Source organism: Calonectris borealis, chromosome 8, assembly GCF_964195595.1.
Source record: "Calonectris borealis chromosome 8, bCalBor7.hap1.2, whole genome shotgun sequence".
NCBI classification, from domain to species: domain Eukaryota; kingdom Metazoa; phylum Chordata; class Aves; order Procellariiformes; family Procellariidae; genus Calonectris; species Calonectris borealis.
In genome coordinates this window covers 22090250-22106715 of record NC_134319.1, presented here as the reverse complement: position 1 = coordinate 22106715, position 16466 = coordinate 22090250, and the positions used below count along the sequence as shown (strand labels likewise).

At 39.2% G+C, this 16466-nt stretch overlaps 2 protein-coding genes across 2 annotated transcripts in view; both read left to right on the top strand.

The window, feature by feature from the left end:
• CDC14A (cell division cycle 14A) overlaps positions 1-7799 on the top strand; it is a 69483-nt gene extending 61684 nt beyond the window's left edge. The window contains 1 exon segment of the mRNA XM_075156419.1: positions 5989-7799. Within this exon segment, the coding sequence (XP_075012520.1) occupies positions 5989-6018 (30 nt within the window). The 3' untranslated portion in view covers positions 6019-7799.
• Positions 7800-9664: 1865 nt separating this feature from the next.
• On the top strand, positions 9665-12075 carry GPR88 (G protein-coupled receptor 88). The gene has a single exon (XM_075157062.1). It carries the CDS (start codon positions 10990-10992, stop codon positions 12073-12075), a length of 1086 nt encoding a protein of 361 aa, XP_075013163.1. The 5' UTR covers positions 9665-10989.
• The last annotated feature ends 4391 nt before the right edge of the window (positions 12076-16466 follow it).

The window sequence follows — 16466 nt, the reverse complement described above, 5'->3', positions numbered from 1 at the left end:
AATGTATGTAGGGAGAGGGGCTGGGTTTACAATGTAACTGTCTCTTCTAGTATTGTAGCACGTTTCCTTCTTAGATAAGGATGACTAAAATACTTAGGAAAAGGGAAAAAAGCAAAGAATGTTGATTACTGCTTAATTTAAGGAAGAGGAAAAGAGCAGTTCATGAACAGGTGAACAGCCATCTTGACATCAGAGAGGGACTATAGCTATGCGCATCTTGGTAAAGAGCGAAATGAACTGTTGTTCCCTTGCAATAAAACTATGAAGTGACTTAAAACAGTGATTTAAATTAAATATTTTAGGCATAGTATAAAGTTTTGGGTTGAATGGGAAACATTTTTGCAGGAAAAGTAACTTTCTAGAATGCACGTTTCTCCTGTTTTAAGAACATTTTTAATCTTCCTACCTATCTTAATGACTTAGTAATGCATGGAAGGATGTAAGGCTGTAACCTTTGAACAATTCTTGGCTTTATATCATTTGCTGATTAGGAGTAGAGGTTATACACAGTCAAATATAGCGATGAGATGCTATATCCAGTCTTATCCGGAAGAGTGAGGTGAGAGAAAAAGGATTTTATGTATTGTGATGTGAGAACCAGCATTTCTTAGAAAGAATCATGCCATGCAAAGTCTATGTAGCAAAATACAAGTTTCTGACTTACCTGTAATCTTATTTCAATATAATAATGGTTAAACTGCTTTCCTGCTTGCAAGATGTTTTTCAAACATGTTCTGAATGTTGCATGTGCTTCTTAATATACCATATGGCCCTGTGCATCTATAACAATCACAGTGGAGTGCATTAAATTGTTACCCATTTTATGCACAATTGACTGAGTTGACCAATTCAGTTGACCAAAAGGGACCAATTAACCAACGAAGGAAGATTGTTTTGTCTTACCACTTCAACCACTGACATCCAGCTATTTTGCTTTTGGTGATATTCATCAGTGGTCTTAAGCTCATGAGCAAAATATGGAGTAGCATCAAGCCTTAATACAAGTTCTGGCAGAATTCTGTTATTTCCACTTCACTGCTTTAGATGCTGAAATTACTTGGAAGTCTTGTCAGCCAAATCTTAGTCTTGTTGCAATAGTGTTTGTATTACATTGCACTTTTTTCTAATTGGAACACATCAGATAATGTACCTGCCAGAAGTCTATTATATATACTGGTGGTTATGTTTATTCATTTAACTTATCTCATCAAAGAACTCTTGAATGATGTGAATTATATTCCTCCTCTTTTTATTAGCAGAATCTCACTTACCCAAGTTAGATATCAAGCTAATCATGTAGGTACTCTATTTTAGAAAATCACCTTATCACTTTTATTTCTCTTTCTAAGTTTAACTGTCAACACGACTGGTGCAGGAGCATTTTAAGATGGTTAGGAAAGTAAATTTTCAGTTCTAATTAATATTCTTTAATCTCATTAGTGAGAAAATTGGGAACTTCATTTTTATGAAATGCAAGTATATAATTTTTTTTTCACAGTATGGAAGAAAAAGTTATTCAATACTCTTTTTTTTCCCCCGTTTTGTAACGAAACATTGAAAAACATTTATTAATACTATTGTTCCACATTCCATTTAAAACAAACAAAAAATAACCATGACTATGACTTCCTGTTGTTGTCAGCCATGCATTTTTCCCTCATGGTTTTTGTCCTTCATCAGTGTAAGCTTATAATCCACTTCCTTTTTATTGTGTTTATGCTGTTGTATGCTGATGATCTAGAAGAAAAGCTTGATTTTCGTAGAATAGACAACTTGCCGTTCTAGCCAAATAGAATACTTTATGTGCAAATTTTACAAATTGGATGTTTTGATTAACCAGAATCTCTCACAATTATAATTTGCAGAAATAATCTTATCGCGTATAGTCACATTTTAAGGTGCCACAATAAGATTTTTACTTTGTTCTTACAATAGTTATAAATCTAAATATCTCTCTTTAAAATGTATTTTTATGGAAGAGTATGTAACTGAGTAGTCTTAAGATGAGTCACCTTTTGCTTCTATAGCTGTCATGGAAACTGGCAAGATAGAAAAATTTTAAAAAATTGAGAAGTGTAGCAGTATTTTAAAATTCATATATGTGATCTTTATACTTGTAGAATAGGGTTTTTTTAATAAGAACTTACCATTAATGAATATAGGACAGCCTTTGCAAAAAGGGAGACAAACACTAGTGCATCTTATGCATCTTACTGATCTGTAAATTTAGCAGATTCAAAGGATAGCTTCAAGTGCGTATGCATTTTCTATAATATATCCTGATTTATTTTAGTGGATCTTGTGTATTCATGGTAATTCTTGCCTGTTGCAACACTCCTGTTGCAACAATGTTTTGGGAGAGTTGATGGACAATTCAAAAAACTTAAATTACTTTTTGCAATTATCTGGAAAAAGTGCATGTTCAAATCCTAACAGATAGCTCTAAGTGCTATAGAGTTGTTCCCTCTTAAAAATTAACCCGCAGCTGACTTGGTCCTGACGTTGAATGCATGCAAGTATGGTTCTAGTGCCTAGATGCATCTGTGGCTTATTTTCTCTTCCAGGAGGCTTTCTGTGCCTCCTACGGAATAAGAAAAATGATAGTGATCTAAGCAGTTGCTTCAGCGTGAACTTCATTAGATATCTTTAATTGTAGCAAAGCTAACTAATTCTTAGTTCTTTGTTTAAATGTCTGATACTTGGGTATAAAATGCCAAGCTTGACACTGCATGGGACCACTGTAGGAGTACACATTGAGAATTCTACTCAATTAACTGATTTTACACTCTCATCATTGCAATTCAGCAGTCAATTTTGTTTGGTTTTTTCCGTCTATTTTTACCTCTATTTTAAATAAGATTTTGTTAAATACCAGCATATGATTTGCAAAGGTGTATTGGGGCTTTTTGGTTTTAATAAAGCTTTCAGAATCACAGGCCATACTTTGAGTCACTGCAAACAGGAGGTAGGAATGTAAATTTTAAAATAGAAAACTCCTCAAAAGATTTAAAAAAAAAGGAAAAAAAGTCACAATTGAAGGCTTTGAAATATTACAGTCAATTTCTTGGGACAATGTGAAGAGATTTAAGAGCACAAATTACTTAACTGCAAAAGCAAAAAAAACACCCAACCGTCTCCAGCTATAATTTCATTTTTCAAACTCAAAAATTAGTCTGTATACTTCACAACAGCTCAGTTGTTATGGCTATCACCATGTTTTTAGTAATATGAACTTTATGGGAAATCACATCAATTAATCTTAATCTGGAAAAATGCTGCTTAGATTTAATTCTTCCCTAAATTCAGAAAAGGCTTTGAAACATTAGGAAGAAATCATTGCTATGTGAAGTAGAGCTATTGTGAGGGTGGGAACACACTGAAAAACATATTTCTTAATTTGAAAATAAATAAAATAAACCCTGCCTACCCATCTGTAATGAAAATCAACAAAACATAGAATCATAGAATCATAGAATCATACAGGTTGGAAAAGACCTCTAAGATCATCGTGTCCAACCGTCAACCCAACACACCATGTCCACTAAACCATGTCCCTAAGGGCCTCATCTACACGTCTTTTAAATACCTCCAGGGATGGTGACTCCACCACTTCCCTGGGCAGCCTGTTCCAAGGCCTGACCACTCTTTCAGTAAAGAAATTTTTTCTAATGTTCAATCTAAACCTCCCTTGGCGCAACTTGAGGCCATTTCCTCTTGTCCTATCGCTAGTTACTTCGGAGAAGAGACCAACACCCACCTCGCTACAACCTCCTTTCAGGTAGTTGTAGGGCGCGATGAGGTCTCCCCTCAGCCTCCTCTTCTCCAGACTAAACAACCCCAGTTCCCTCAGCCGCTCCTCATAAGACTTGTGCTCCAGGCCCTTCACCAGCTCCGTTGCCCTCCTCTGGACACGCTCCAGCACCTCCATGTCCTTCCTGTAGTGAGGGGCCCAAAACTGAACACAGGATTCGAGGTGCGGCCTCACCAGTGCCGAGTACAGGGGCACGATCACCTCCCTGCTCCTGCTGGCCACACTGTTTCTGATACAGGCCAGGATGCTATCTTGTTTCTAAGCAATCTGTTCTGCGTGGATATTTGTTCTTTTTTGTATGTTGCCATTAATTTTTTTCTGTATTTTTGTAACTTGGGTTCCTAACAATTTCAAGATTTTTAGTGTAAACTTCACAATCTTTAATTTATGGTTCATTTATTTAAACTATGATGTAGAATTCCTGGTTACTACTGTCTGCTAAGTAAAGGGCTGCTGTTCATAGTTCTTTGTCAACTAATGCTAGCTACCAAAAGTGTACAGTGCTTTCTGGTCACTTTTCATCTGTCCAAGTGTCAAATAATCTATTACTGTACAACATATGAGTGTATTAATTAAATTTCATGCATTTTTTTATGTTTGTTAATCAACTTTACTTGGAATTTAGTTTTGAAGGATCCATTTCAAATAATACTCTAATTAAGTGTAACCAGCTTTCTGATTGTAAAAATACACTTCTGAAAACAAGAAAGCTTTGAGGATCATTAAGAGAGCAGAAGTTTCAAGTGCTCATTAATGAAGGGCTATTCCTTTTGCCTCACTCTTACATATGTAATAAATAGCTTGACAAATGCTCTCACCAAAGCTAATAATCCAGAATAATTATTAGAGAATGGAGTGAGGAAAAACAAGTTTCTGTGATTGTGTATTCCATGGTGATTCTGAGCCTATAATGAAAAAATACTTGTTACATCTGTTTAGTTTTACGGTAAAGTATTTTCTATTAAATGATACCCTTCATGTTGAATCCATTCAGTACTAGAAACAGACCCTTTTTAGTCAGTGGTATTCAAATCTTTATATGCTGAACAGCACTTCTTTTTCAACCTAGGAAAGACTGTCCAGATGGTCTCAGATCTTCAAGATGTGAAAATGCATTTAAAAGACAACTTTGGAAATATATACTGAGACTTAAGATATAGAAAAAAAAGTAGTTTTGTTATATTAGTTAAAGCTCTAAAGATTTATATATCTATTATGCACTTCTACTAATAGATTTCATTATGGATGCCAAAGAGCATTTCTGTAGTGGCTAGTTAGGAATAGTGGAAAGAGAATTCTCCAAGGTTCTGAGCTTTCTTGGGATTCATGTTGTTCTCCAGTAGTTCTCTCTAATTCTGATGAATTGATGCAGTTTTAAAATATGGTTTGGTTTTTTTATTTGCTATTTGTTTATAACCATACTAGTACAGTGAACAGCGCGCTCAGATAAGACTTTTTATTCATTAGAATGACTTCCTGAACACATCTGTATAGGAGGTAATAAAATATTTGGATGCTGTCTAAACTGATTAATTACTTTATAATAAAACCTTAGATTTCAGTAGAACCAGAAATGCAAATAAATAGAGTAGACCAGGTTATGCTTTCCTGTTAATTATATTGACTGCTAATCCAGATGAACCATTTGCAGTGCTTCATTTTCATCTGGTTTTAGTAATCGTATATAAATTTATTCATGTGCATAATTGTACTGCTGTAACTTTTTTCTCGGTGATTAGCTACACCATATACGTTTCCTATGTCATTACCTGAATCGGCATCTAAAGTATGCTGTATTTTTTACAGTAGCACTTTGAGTCTCATTCAGGATAAATGGAAACAATTCAATTATAGTAACTGCAATCATGTTTTTCCAACACATTTTTAAGGTATTCTTTTAAGGTGGTGTTTTAAAGGATTTGTAACACTTTCTTCAAGAATCTCTAGAATTTGGTTTGGAAAAGTAAGTGTAGATACAGGAAAGTTGATGGACTTTATCCAGTGTTTGAGTTCCTTCTATTTTATTCATTTTTACCTATGCAGAAATTCAGATCCCTCTCCAACTCTGTTTATTTTCCTTCTTCCTGTCCTTCCCCTACTCTTTAAGTGCAAAATGCATATCATATACAAGTATAACCTCCCCAGTGAGTTTTAATCAGTTTTTCTTCTCTGCACAGTCCCTTCAGTCTGAGTATGTTCAGTACTAAAGCCTTCCTGCTTTGGTGAAACCTGTTGAGCTCTTAAAATCGAAGTCCTTCATGAAGGAGAAGAACTTAAGGAAGGAAGCTCACTCTGAGGAGGAATCTTCAATACAAGACATATTAAAACCTTAACACCAAGAGGAGACTTCTTAACAGGCAGAAATTTCTTGTTAATGACTACTGCAGATGCACTGATGTTGAATTTACGGAAATTATTTTACCCCATGTTATATACAGATTTAAATTTTTAATGTTGAGACAGCTTGAATATATTTCTAATGAGTTTCACTAAGGCATTTATTAACGTGTACAGTGTTAAAATATGTATTAAGAGAATATTTTGGTAAGCAATATATATAAAATTATGTAAAAATTCGAATATATTTTAATTTAGTGTTGTTCACTACTTTGCTACAAAAATGTGTATTTTAAAGAATTTTTATGTTTTATCAAAGATGAAATTTTTTTTATGAACAAGATGGTTTTTCTTGTTTTATGGGTCCATCATTATTGCTAAAAGCCTAGTGTAATTACTTTTTCACTAATTGGTCTTCTGGTAACTTAATGGAAGTCTAACTAGTGAGAGACAGAGTTATCACACTGTCAACTGAAAGCACTTGATACATAGTCTGCTTTCCACTTTCAGCTGCTAATGTTTCATAAGGAAACACTATGAAAGAAAAATAAAGGGAAAATACTTGTTGAGATGTAATGTAACTTACATCTTCCATTGCAAAGAGAAAGTAATTTACCTGATTATTCCATTGTACAATTAACACTTTCTTTCAATTTGTCTTAAAGGAGTGTTTTAACTTCTTTCTTTTCAAGGTAGAACGTTAAATTTTGCTATGCAATATATACTGCAAAAATGAAGGCAAACCAAACTTAAGTTGGTAAGAATGTGTATGTACAATTTGGCAGTGCTGCATACTTACATGTTTTTAACCTACATTTGGCAGTATGTGTACAGTTTCATTAGCAAAGCATACTAAAGTAAATGTTGGAAGTATATTAAATTTTCATTTATAAATTGGATGCTTCATAAACTTTTTAATTATTGTTAAACATACAGCTAATGTAACATCCTGTATCACAGAATGTTTTTGTCAGTAGAAAAGATGCTCTTTAACGTATAGTTTAATCAGGTGTAACGAGGAATGAGACTTAGAATGAAGTGGTATTACAGTGAAGTACTAGAGATCACGTGTAAAATTTTCAGAACTCCAAAATGCGTAGTAAGCAAAAAAATGTAAACAGCTGTGAGGACTTGATTTGCCACTAATTTAGCAGACAAAACCAAAACAGATCTGTTACCTATAAGTTTTTCCGATATCTACGGAAACTTGAAAATAAAACTTGGCTGAATTGTCAGTCTTTGTTCCTGAAGACTTGTGAATGCCCTGCAACTGAAGTTAAGATAAAGTGCCACATTATTTTTTAAAAAGATCAGACCACAAATTGCTATGGAAAGTTGTACTGAAAGTGTTAATAAGCAATACTGAGAGCAGCTATATAAATCACTGAATAAAATTTACATGCAATACTGTACTTGTTTCACAACTGTGTGTATGTAACATACACACACAAAGTAGCATGTGTGTGCATATATATACAATATACTGTATATGAATTATAGATTAATAGTAAGGTAATTCTACCTCTTATAAAGAATTTTTTCATGTACTTTGTTATAAACAGTTTTTCTTAATAAAATATAGTTTAATTTTGAAATGTAGAGAGAGAGAGAGAGATACAGCTAATTGATAATAAAATGCCTATATCAGCCAGCTTCCTTGTTTCTTGGCTTTTCTTATTTAGATCTTTTGATGTAAACTGATATGATTAGATCTTTAATTGAAAATAAGCTCTTCAAAATCATCTTCTTTCTGCTAAAGCATGTAATATATTTATAAATAAGATGACGTTGCAAAAAGACATTAGTATGACAGGTATCTTTTATAACTGATCACTCTAGCTAACCTTCTTGTATTTGCTTTGTATAACATCAAGTATTTAATCAACATGTTGATATTATGATGTAAAGATTATATTTCAAAATACTGTAATTTAAAAGCTGTGTCTGAATTAAGAAACTTTTTTTTTCCTGGACAAGGACCCTTGTTAAAGGTGTAATATACCTTGTCTTTTTTGCATGGGCAACAGGTTTCTTGGTTTCACTAACAGCAGGGTCTTTGTCCATAAGAACCTAAAAGATCAGGCTTTCATTTAGCTCTTTATCCTTCCTTCAGTTAAAAACTAGTCACAAATGGTTCTGACATTGTTTAACTCTGCTGCTGATTTTCAGCAAATTTGTTGTGTTGCATGATTATTTATCCACGGTGCTTAATATTGTGGTCAGATGAGTCTGTACTGCAATAGATGATGTGGACAGTATGTAACTGTTAACAGCCACTCTAAAGGAATGGGAAAGCCAGGAATAGAGTGGATGCTTTAGAAGTTGCCCAAATTCTAGTGACAGTCTAGTCTAAAAACACAATAAAAGGCTTCTGTCACTACACTCAGACAATTAATGGATGTTGATTTGGATGTGTAGAGTAAATATAAAAGAAGAACAGCTAATTAAAAAGTTTCTCATACGTAGGCATCAACCTCTCCCTTAGCCTTTTTCTAGACTTAACTTCTATTGAATTCTATTTATTATATGAAATATAGTAAATGCCAGCTAATGTACAACATTTTTTGTTCTTAAAAATGAATGATAAATATAGCCAGTATTCTGTAACTATCAGCTTCTTAACAATAACAACAAATTTGGCGACAGTGAAAGTTCAGGAAGGTCTTTAGAACCTTTTAGCTTTTAAGAAATACCCTGAAATTTGTTTCGTATCCTCTGTTCACTTATCCTTGAACTTTACCATTTCTGTTGCTTCATGTATAAATGTATCTCCTTGTCTGGGAGAAGAAGCTGTAGCACATGAAATCTTTAAAAAGAAGTTTGATAAACATGTAAGGATGGATTAAATAAATCTAGAGGTCTATACTGGGCCTATGATTCTGTGGCTAATGCCTTATGAAACTGTTAATCATCTCTTTAAAGTATGCTTTATGAAGCTTTTGGTTAGGGAGATATTTCTTGTTACAGATTTAGAGAATATTTTTCAATTACAATACTGCAGAAAGAGGAGGATTTTAGTTTCTATAATAACTGTTCTCCACTGACAGCTAAACAATGAAAGGCCTCAAAAGGTTTGACACTTGATTAGATCTACACTGTAAAGTGCAGCAGGCAAAAAATATGGTAATTAAGGGCCTGATCAAGTAAATCACTCAGGTTATGTCTTTAACTTTAAGCACATGAGCAATCTAATTAGTTAAAAAAGAACATAGATATTCATGTTTGTAACATCCACATTTGGATCAATAGTCCTGTCAATCACAAACATAAGCCTTTCTGTCACACAAAAGATGTGCTATGTTGCAACAAAATAATCCATTGACCCACACAAATTAACTTCATTATCTTAAGGAATTTATATTGTAACTATAATTACATCCTAAAATATTATTTTGGTATTGTCATTTGTTAGCATCGTGAGTCAACAATATCTAAAAACACCTTATAAAGATATCTTTGGTCAATATGCAGGTCATACCTTATGAGCTGAGATTGCTTACTTCTGTAGCCCACATATAACCCACCTGTAAAAGCAACTTTTCTCCTACACTCACTACAAAATTAATCAGCATTCCTTTTCTGGAAAGCTTTTGAGAGGAAATGTAAGTTCTTTTACTCAGTTTCTTATTAAATCTTGTCCAGGGTAAGGACAGTTAACATTTTGTCCCTGTTTGAGTAAAGCACTGTAGAGTTCCTGGGAGAATCCCACTACCAACTCTTATTCATTCGAGAAGGGACTGTTGAGCCCTACTCTTCAACCAGCTTTTAGTCCACCTAAGAACCTGTCATTCAACTCTGCACCTTGTGCTCTGAATTAATTTTGGTGGAGACCGTTTCATACACTACGCTGATTCTGTTTTATTGGTGTACTTACTGACACCAGCATTCACCTCTGGCAGGTTGGTGATGCAGGATTTCCTGTGGGCTGAGACAGGCTGAGTTTTATGAAGAAATGTAGAATATGTAAATTGAGGACCAGCTTCCTCAAATAAGAAGTACTATCTTACCAAGGATCTGTGCATCTATCTGCGTATGAAAGATTTAATTTGGAAAGTATATTGTTATTACATACCAGTTCTAAAGTTAACTTTAAGCTTGCAGAAGCATAGTGTGCTTTTTCTTAACAAAAATAAGATCAGAAAAAAATCAGTTTGAGTATCTAGCAGAGGAGTTTCTACAGTAAATGGATTGTATTTCAGACAGAAGTGACTGATACTGGTTTGAAAGCCTGCTGCAAATGAAAGTTGTGTTAAATGAGTTAGAACCAGGAAACTGGTAAGGCAAAGAGAAAAAAAGAGTCAGACTGTAGTTGCAGTATTTCTGGAGCATGATAGGGTTTGGTTTTTTTTTTTTTTCTTCTTGATTTAACAAGTTGAAAATCTGCTGAATAATTCATGAAGAGTGGAAGGGCTGAATCTTCCTGGAATGATATACAGTGTACGTACTGTGGCACAGGAGAAACTGCAAAGCTTTGTATCAGTTGCTGTCATTTCTGCTGCTGATTGCAAGGTGCTGCTGCTTTTGGCATTTTCACAGCTACAGAATCCTCAGTCGTGCTCTGGTCTGCTGACAGCTATCTGCTCCCTATGGACCCACCTTCGCTAGCTACAATCTGTGGGATCTCCTGCTACCTGCCTGCCTTGGACACTGCTGTTCTTTGGATCGTTCCTGCGAACTGCGTTTTCTGGACCTTGCAGTTTGTATGACTGAAACCTGCCTTAGAGTCCCTCAGCTGCACATCCTCCCTTGTGCTTGGTGGGGGACTCCTGCAGCAGGTTCTTCTGACCCAGACAAAGATGGGATTTACAGGGAGAAGTCAAAACTGAGCTGCATTCACCGAGATGCCCAACGCCTCTTCCTGGAGTGCTAGCTCGCCTCTGCTGCTGCTCTGGGAGGATTCCTCTGGGACCCGCATCTTCCTGTCGCTGCTCTATGCAGTCTTAGCTATCTCAGGGACTTTATCCAATGTAATGGTCATCTATTTAGTCTTCTCCTTCAAGAAGCTGCAGACAACCAGCAATGCCTTCATTGTGAACGGCTGTGCGGCAGACCTAAGCGTGTGCGCCCTGTGGATGCCCCAGGAGGCTGTGCTGGGGCTGCTGCCTCCCAACTCCTCCTCCCTCCGCTCGGCGGAGTACCGGCTGCTCCGAGGGGGGCTCCTCGGCCTCGGCCTCACCGTCTCTCTGGCCTCTCACCTGCTGGTGGCCTTCAACAGGTACGTGCTCATCACCAAGCTGCCCAGCGTGTACCAGGCCCTCTACCAGCGAAGGCACACGGGCTGCATGATCGGGCTCTCCTGGGCCCTCGCCCTGCTCCTGGTCCCGCTGCTGCCCGGGCTCTGGACCCCGGGCTCTGCCCAGCAGCCGCCCCCGCGGCAGACGGACGGCAGCTCTCGCTACACCGCCCTGCTCCTCGCCCTGGCCGTGCTGGGCCAGACCGCGCTGCTGCTCCACTGCTACCTCGGCATCGTGCGGCGGGTGCGGGGCAGCGCCAAGCGGGTCAGCGTCCTCAACTTCCACCTCCTCCACCAGCTGCCCTTCCCCGCCGCCCCGCCGCCGCCCCGCCGCGCCCAGCGCCGCCTCAGCAGCGTCTCCGTCCTGCTGCTCTGCTGCGTCTTCCTCCTGGGCACCCAGCCCCTGGTGTGGGTGAGCCTCCTGGGCTTCTTCCTGCGGCCGCCGCCGCCGGCGCTGCAGGCCGCCAGCTGGCTGCTGCTCTGCTCCCTCTCGGCCCTCAACCCCCTGCTCTACACGTGGCGCAGCGAGGAGTTCCGCCGGGCGGCCCGCTCCGTTCTGCCCCGCGGCGAGGGCGCCGCCGCCGCCCCACGCCCCGCCGCTGCCGCCGACCCCGCCGCCGCCCCGCCCTGCCCGCAGCTGCCGCGGCGCCGGGGGACGGTGAGCAGCGGCAGCGCTGCCGCCGCGCCGCGCTGAGGGACCGCGGGTGAGGGCCCCCGGGGAGCCCGCGGCCCCCCGCCCCGCCGCCTGGCGGCGCCCGCGGGTCCGCGCCGGGCGGGCGGGAACAGCCGCGTCCCCTCAGTCGGCTCCCCGCCCCTCCCGCCCGCGGTCACCTCACGACGGGGAGCCGAGCCGCCCGCCCGCCGCGCCCCCTCGCCAGGCCCGGTCCCCTTGCTGCTGCCGCCCCGGCCCCCTCCCCGGTAGCGCTCCTCCCTTGATACATGCTCCTGTTGCTCCTTTCTGAGTCCACGCACCTCTGTCCCGCTCGCTCTTTCGCCGCACCGACAGGCAGCCCGAGGCTCCGGCTCCTTTTCCGGGACACCGGGACGGGCGCTGGGGTGGGGGCCTCCTGCCCGCCCGCCCGCAGCGCGGCCCTCGCCGCCCCCTCAGCTCCACTCCAGCTCCCGGGAGCCGGCCAGGACTCCAGCAAAAGCGGTGGATTTAGGAATCTGGGATAATTGGTAAATATGGCAACGTACATAACTGTTGTTATGCTTTAAAGATTTCAGTATGAGACAAGCACCTAGATAGCTCTTTCTGAGACTTACTGCAAGTTTGTTTTTATAAAATCTATGTAATTCTTTCAGCATTTGAAGTAATTCTTTGAAGTAAGCTCCCTGAACACAAGGCGCTCTTGTGAAGAACTGGCAAGTGTCTCATTACACACACGTGCACAAATCCACCAGGAACTGCTTCCTTTCCCCCAGGTTACCTAATCTCTGTGCTCTGTGCAACACCCTCCTTCAGCTTTCCCCTCGCAAACTTCCGGGTGATGCTGTCCGTGGAAACTGTTAAATAGAAAAACAGATACACCTTTGTGGTGATCTGGTTTGGATATTTTGTTTTGAAAGCTCTTTATATAAGGCCTGTTTTGACAAAGGCCTCTGCCTATGGTAATGCACCTGATAAAATGCAATGCAATATGGAGACCAGGGTTGTCCATCTAACCTTATCACCTGTTCAGTTACCAGTTTATTGTGTTTCTATTAAATACATTATTGCTGAAGTGCGATTTCACAGCCTCTGCTAAATATAAAATGACAGATTCTGTGCGGCATTTGGAAAGGCGACAGCTCCTTGCGCTGAGGGTGGCGAGGGAAACAAACTGCGGTGGTGAGTGCTGCAGCCTCATTCCTCCCAGAATGGACCTAAAATCCTTGTGTTTCCTTCTCTGCTGCTTGACCACCTCCTTCCTCTTTTCCAACACAGTTGCTGTTGTTCTTGTAGTGATGATACTTAGCGCTCTGTTTGCCTTTTGGCACAAAAGGCTGGAAGAAGGTAGTTGTTTTCTGAATCCATGGGCATTGCTCATTCAAACAGAGCAGTATCACCTAAATGTGCTATCTTGAAAGAAGAATGGACACATCAGAACATAGGAAAGTTCTTCACAACACGAGTTTGTTGCTTTGGGTGACAGGTATAAATACGGGCTTGGCAGCTCTCATGAGGATATTTGAATGATGGGACAATAACAAGGAAAAGACAAGCACGATGGGTATAACACAAAAGGCCCTATGGCCATATTTTATGATGCTCCACACTTTGCTTGCCTTACCTGATGGGGTTTGAGTTTCAACAGAACTTGCTTTGAGAGGAAGAGAAGAATTTCATTTTTTCTCAAGTCTAAGACCTGTTAGGCATCTATGATACAATGATGTATCTAAAATCCCCATACCAATATTTTATTCTTCTAAATAAAAAAAGTCACCATCATCACAGAAAAGATTCTTCTTGAGCTCAGGATTTTACAAAGACAAGGAACCAAGGTCTCAAAAGGAAAAAAAAAATACTATCTTGACATCCTGAAAATGTATCAACATCTTGAAAACAGTGTTAGCCTTAGTGTTACAAGGACCTGTGGAAAAGTAAGAGAAGTTTTCCTAGAGTCTGAGGCTTACAGAGAGCTTCCTCCGTTTTGGAGACACTGTGAGAGACAGTGTGCCACTGAGGGACAGCATCAGAAAGATGGGGATGGCTAGCAAGGAAACGTGAACATGCAAGATATGCAAGATTTACTTTTTTCAACACTGTGCACATATTTTGGAGAGTGGAGGAGCCACGATATCCTTGTTGTAATCTCTCATCCTAATCACATTAACTGTGCTTTTCCTAGCTTTTGCAGCAAATGGAGAAGGAAAACTGTTCCAACCACACCTATACCAATTCTGGAAAATATTCTGCATTACTGCCAAAATAAAGCTACATCAAGGACCACCCAGGGGTAAGACCCTGTTCTACTATAAAGTAATCCTTAGGCTGGAACCCACAAAAGGATGCACATTGCCACTTCCCACCATGGCTAAAGGAACTGAAGACACTTGGTAAAGCTCAGTACCTGGCCCATAAGCAAAAGAACAAACTTTAAAATAAAAAATTAGACAACGTACCCCCCTGGTTTTGGATATGGAACATGTTAGTCTGGAATTAAAGCAATAACCTGTTTCAGAATTCAATGTCCAAACATCAGATAACTGGAACTTCTGGGCTTCTTCCCTTGTAAAATAGCATGCAAGTTAAATCTGAAATGCCTGTATTTTATATAGACTATGTTTTAAATGCAAACATGTATAAAAAATGCTATCGTGTACAAAACTCCAGTCAGCTATCCTTATGCTATGCATTAATTCCAGAGAACAGCTGGAAATCCCTTGGAAAGTTTGATGTAATTACATCTGACTGTAAATCTTTGACTGTTTTAATATACTCAGGTGACCTAAATAGCATTACACAGAAAAGAATTTTAATTTAAATTAATTAAGAAAGAGTAATTGTCTCAACTTAAGATCAGTTTCTCTGAGAAATTACTGCTCAGAAAAGTCCTGTATGCCTTGTTCTACAGCCATATTCTTTGTGTCTCCACATTGTATATACTCCATGGTAAATTGCAATGGAAGCTTGGCTTAGCTCAACTTCTCCTGGCTCTGTGGTACTGCTTCTTGGTTGAGAAAATTGACCTGACTCTCAGTTTTTGGCATCTATGCTTTACTTTTACAGCTGATTCAAATGTGTCTGCTGCTAGTTTAATGGTGACTTTTCTTCAATATGAATCTCTGTCATGCTCAAACAACTAATTTACAGATGCAAGGGATATGTTGCCAGTTGTCCTTTAAAATGTCTCAACCAAACAATCTTTCAAGAGGTGTAAATTAAGATGGTGGGAAATGCTGTCAGCAATTCAAGCTAGGTTCTCCTTTGCTCTGGTGTTGTGCCAAGCAACTTGTCTGACCACGGCCTAAAGCTGCCCTTCCTAGAATGGCTGGTCAGCTGGTTTCACATATATTAGATGAGGGGTGTGATCTCATTAAAGCATTGGATTTATTATACAGTAACGCAGATCAGCCACGTTGTTCATGTGCAATAGGTGCCTATTCCTTTGCTATTTTCTCAGGGCTTCTGGAAGCAGGTGGAAGTAATAGGCTGGATGAATTGTGGCCAGTTATACTGATATGGCTTGAAAGCAGCCATTTGCTGTATTATGGCCTAGGTAAATCTGCCACTCAGTTTGTGGTTTGCCCATGCAGAAATATGTGTGGGACCTGCTTTTTGAAGGTAAAATTGTGATGCCTCAGAATAACACCCTAAGGCAGAAATATGGTTATTTGTGAAAATTGCTTGCAGAGGGTGTTCATGAAGTTATAGTTTGGATTAAATCTTTTGAAGTTACCCTTAATTTAAGATAGTTGTATAAAGCCATTGAGCTCTTTGTGGAGTCAGGTAGCTACAATAATATGGGCCTCTACCAAAAACTGGACAATCATTGCCCTAAACAAAGGTGCATAAAAAAGTACAGGCAGCAAAGTCCCAGAAGCTGGGAAAATACGACAAGATGAGATAAAGATAGCAGGACAGGGGCACTAACAGTGTGATCGTGAGAAACGACATGGAGAAAAGTCTGAAAGCCAAAAGAGGCCTGGGAGTATGATGAAATAAACCATCTCAAATTACTTGATTCTTTATATATGTGAAGAAACAGAATCTATGCTTTTATTAATAAATAAAACCATGCAATTGTATTCTCAACTACTTCTTTTAACGAAGCATTCCATACGGCAGCAAATTTTCTTTAACCTCTGGAATCAAAAAAGACTAAAGGTATGAATTAATCAGCATTCTTATGGAGACTGCATTCAACAGCATTGTTGGACTTACAAGCAGTGATGACATCTTAGCTAACCTCCAGATTCAGTCAGCCATGAGCACACTGTGAACCTTTTTTTTCTAACTACCAAATTGATGCTATTTTTAAAAAAACCCACATACAGATTATTTTCAAATGAAGACATTTAAGTGTAGCATTTCATTAAAGAAAAAAGTGACAACATATACTTTAGCTTTCTATTTCATCTTAAATCACATAACTAGATTAT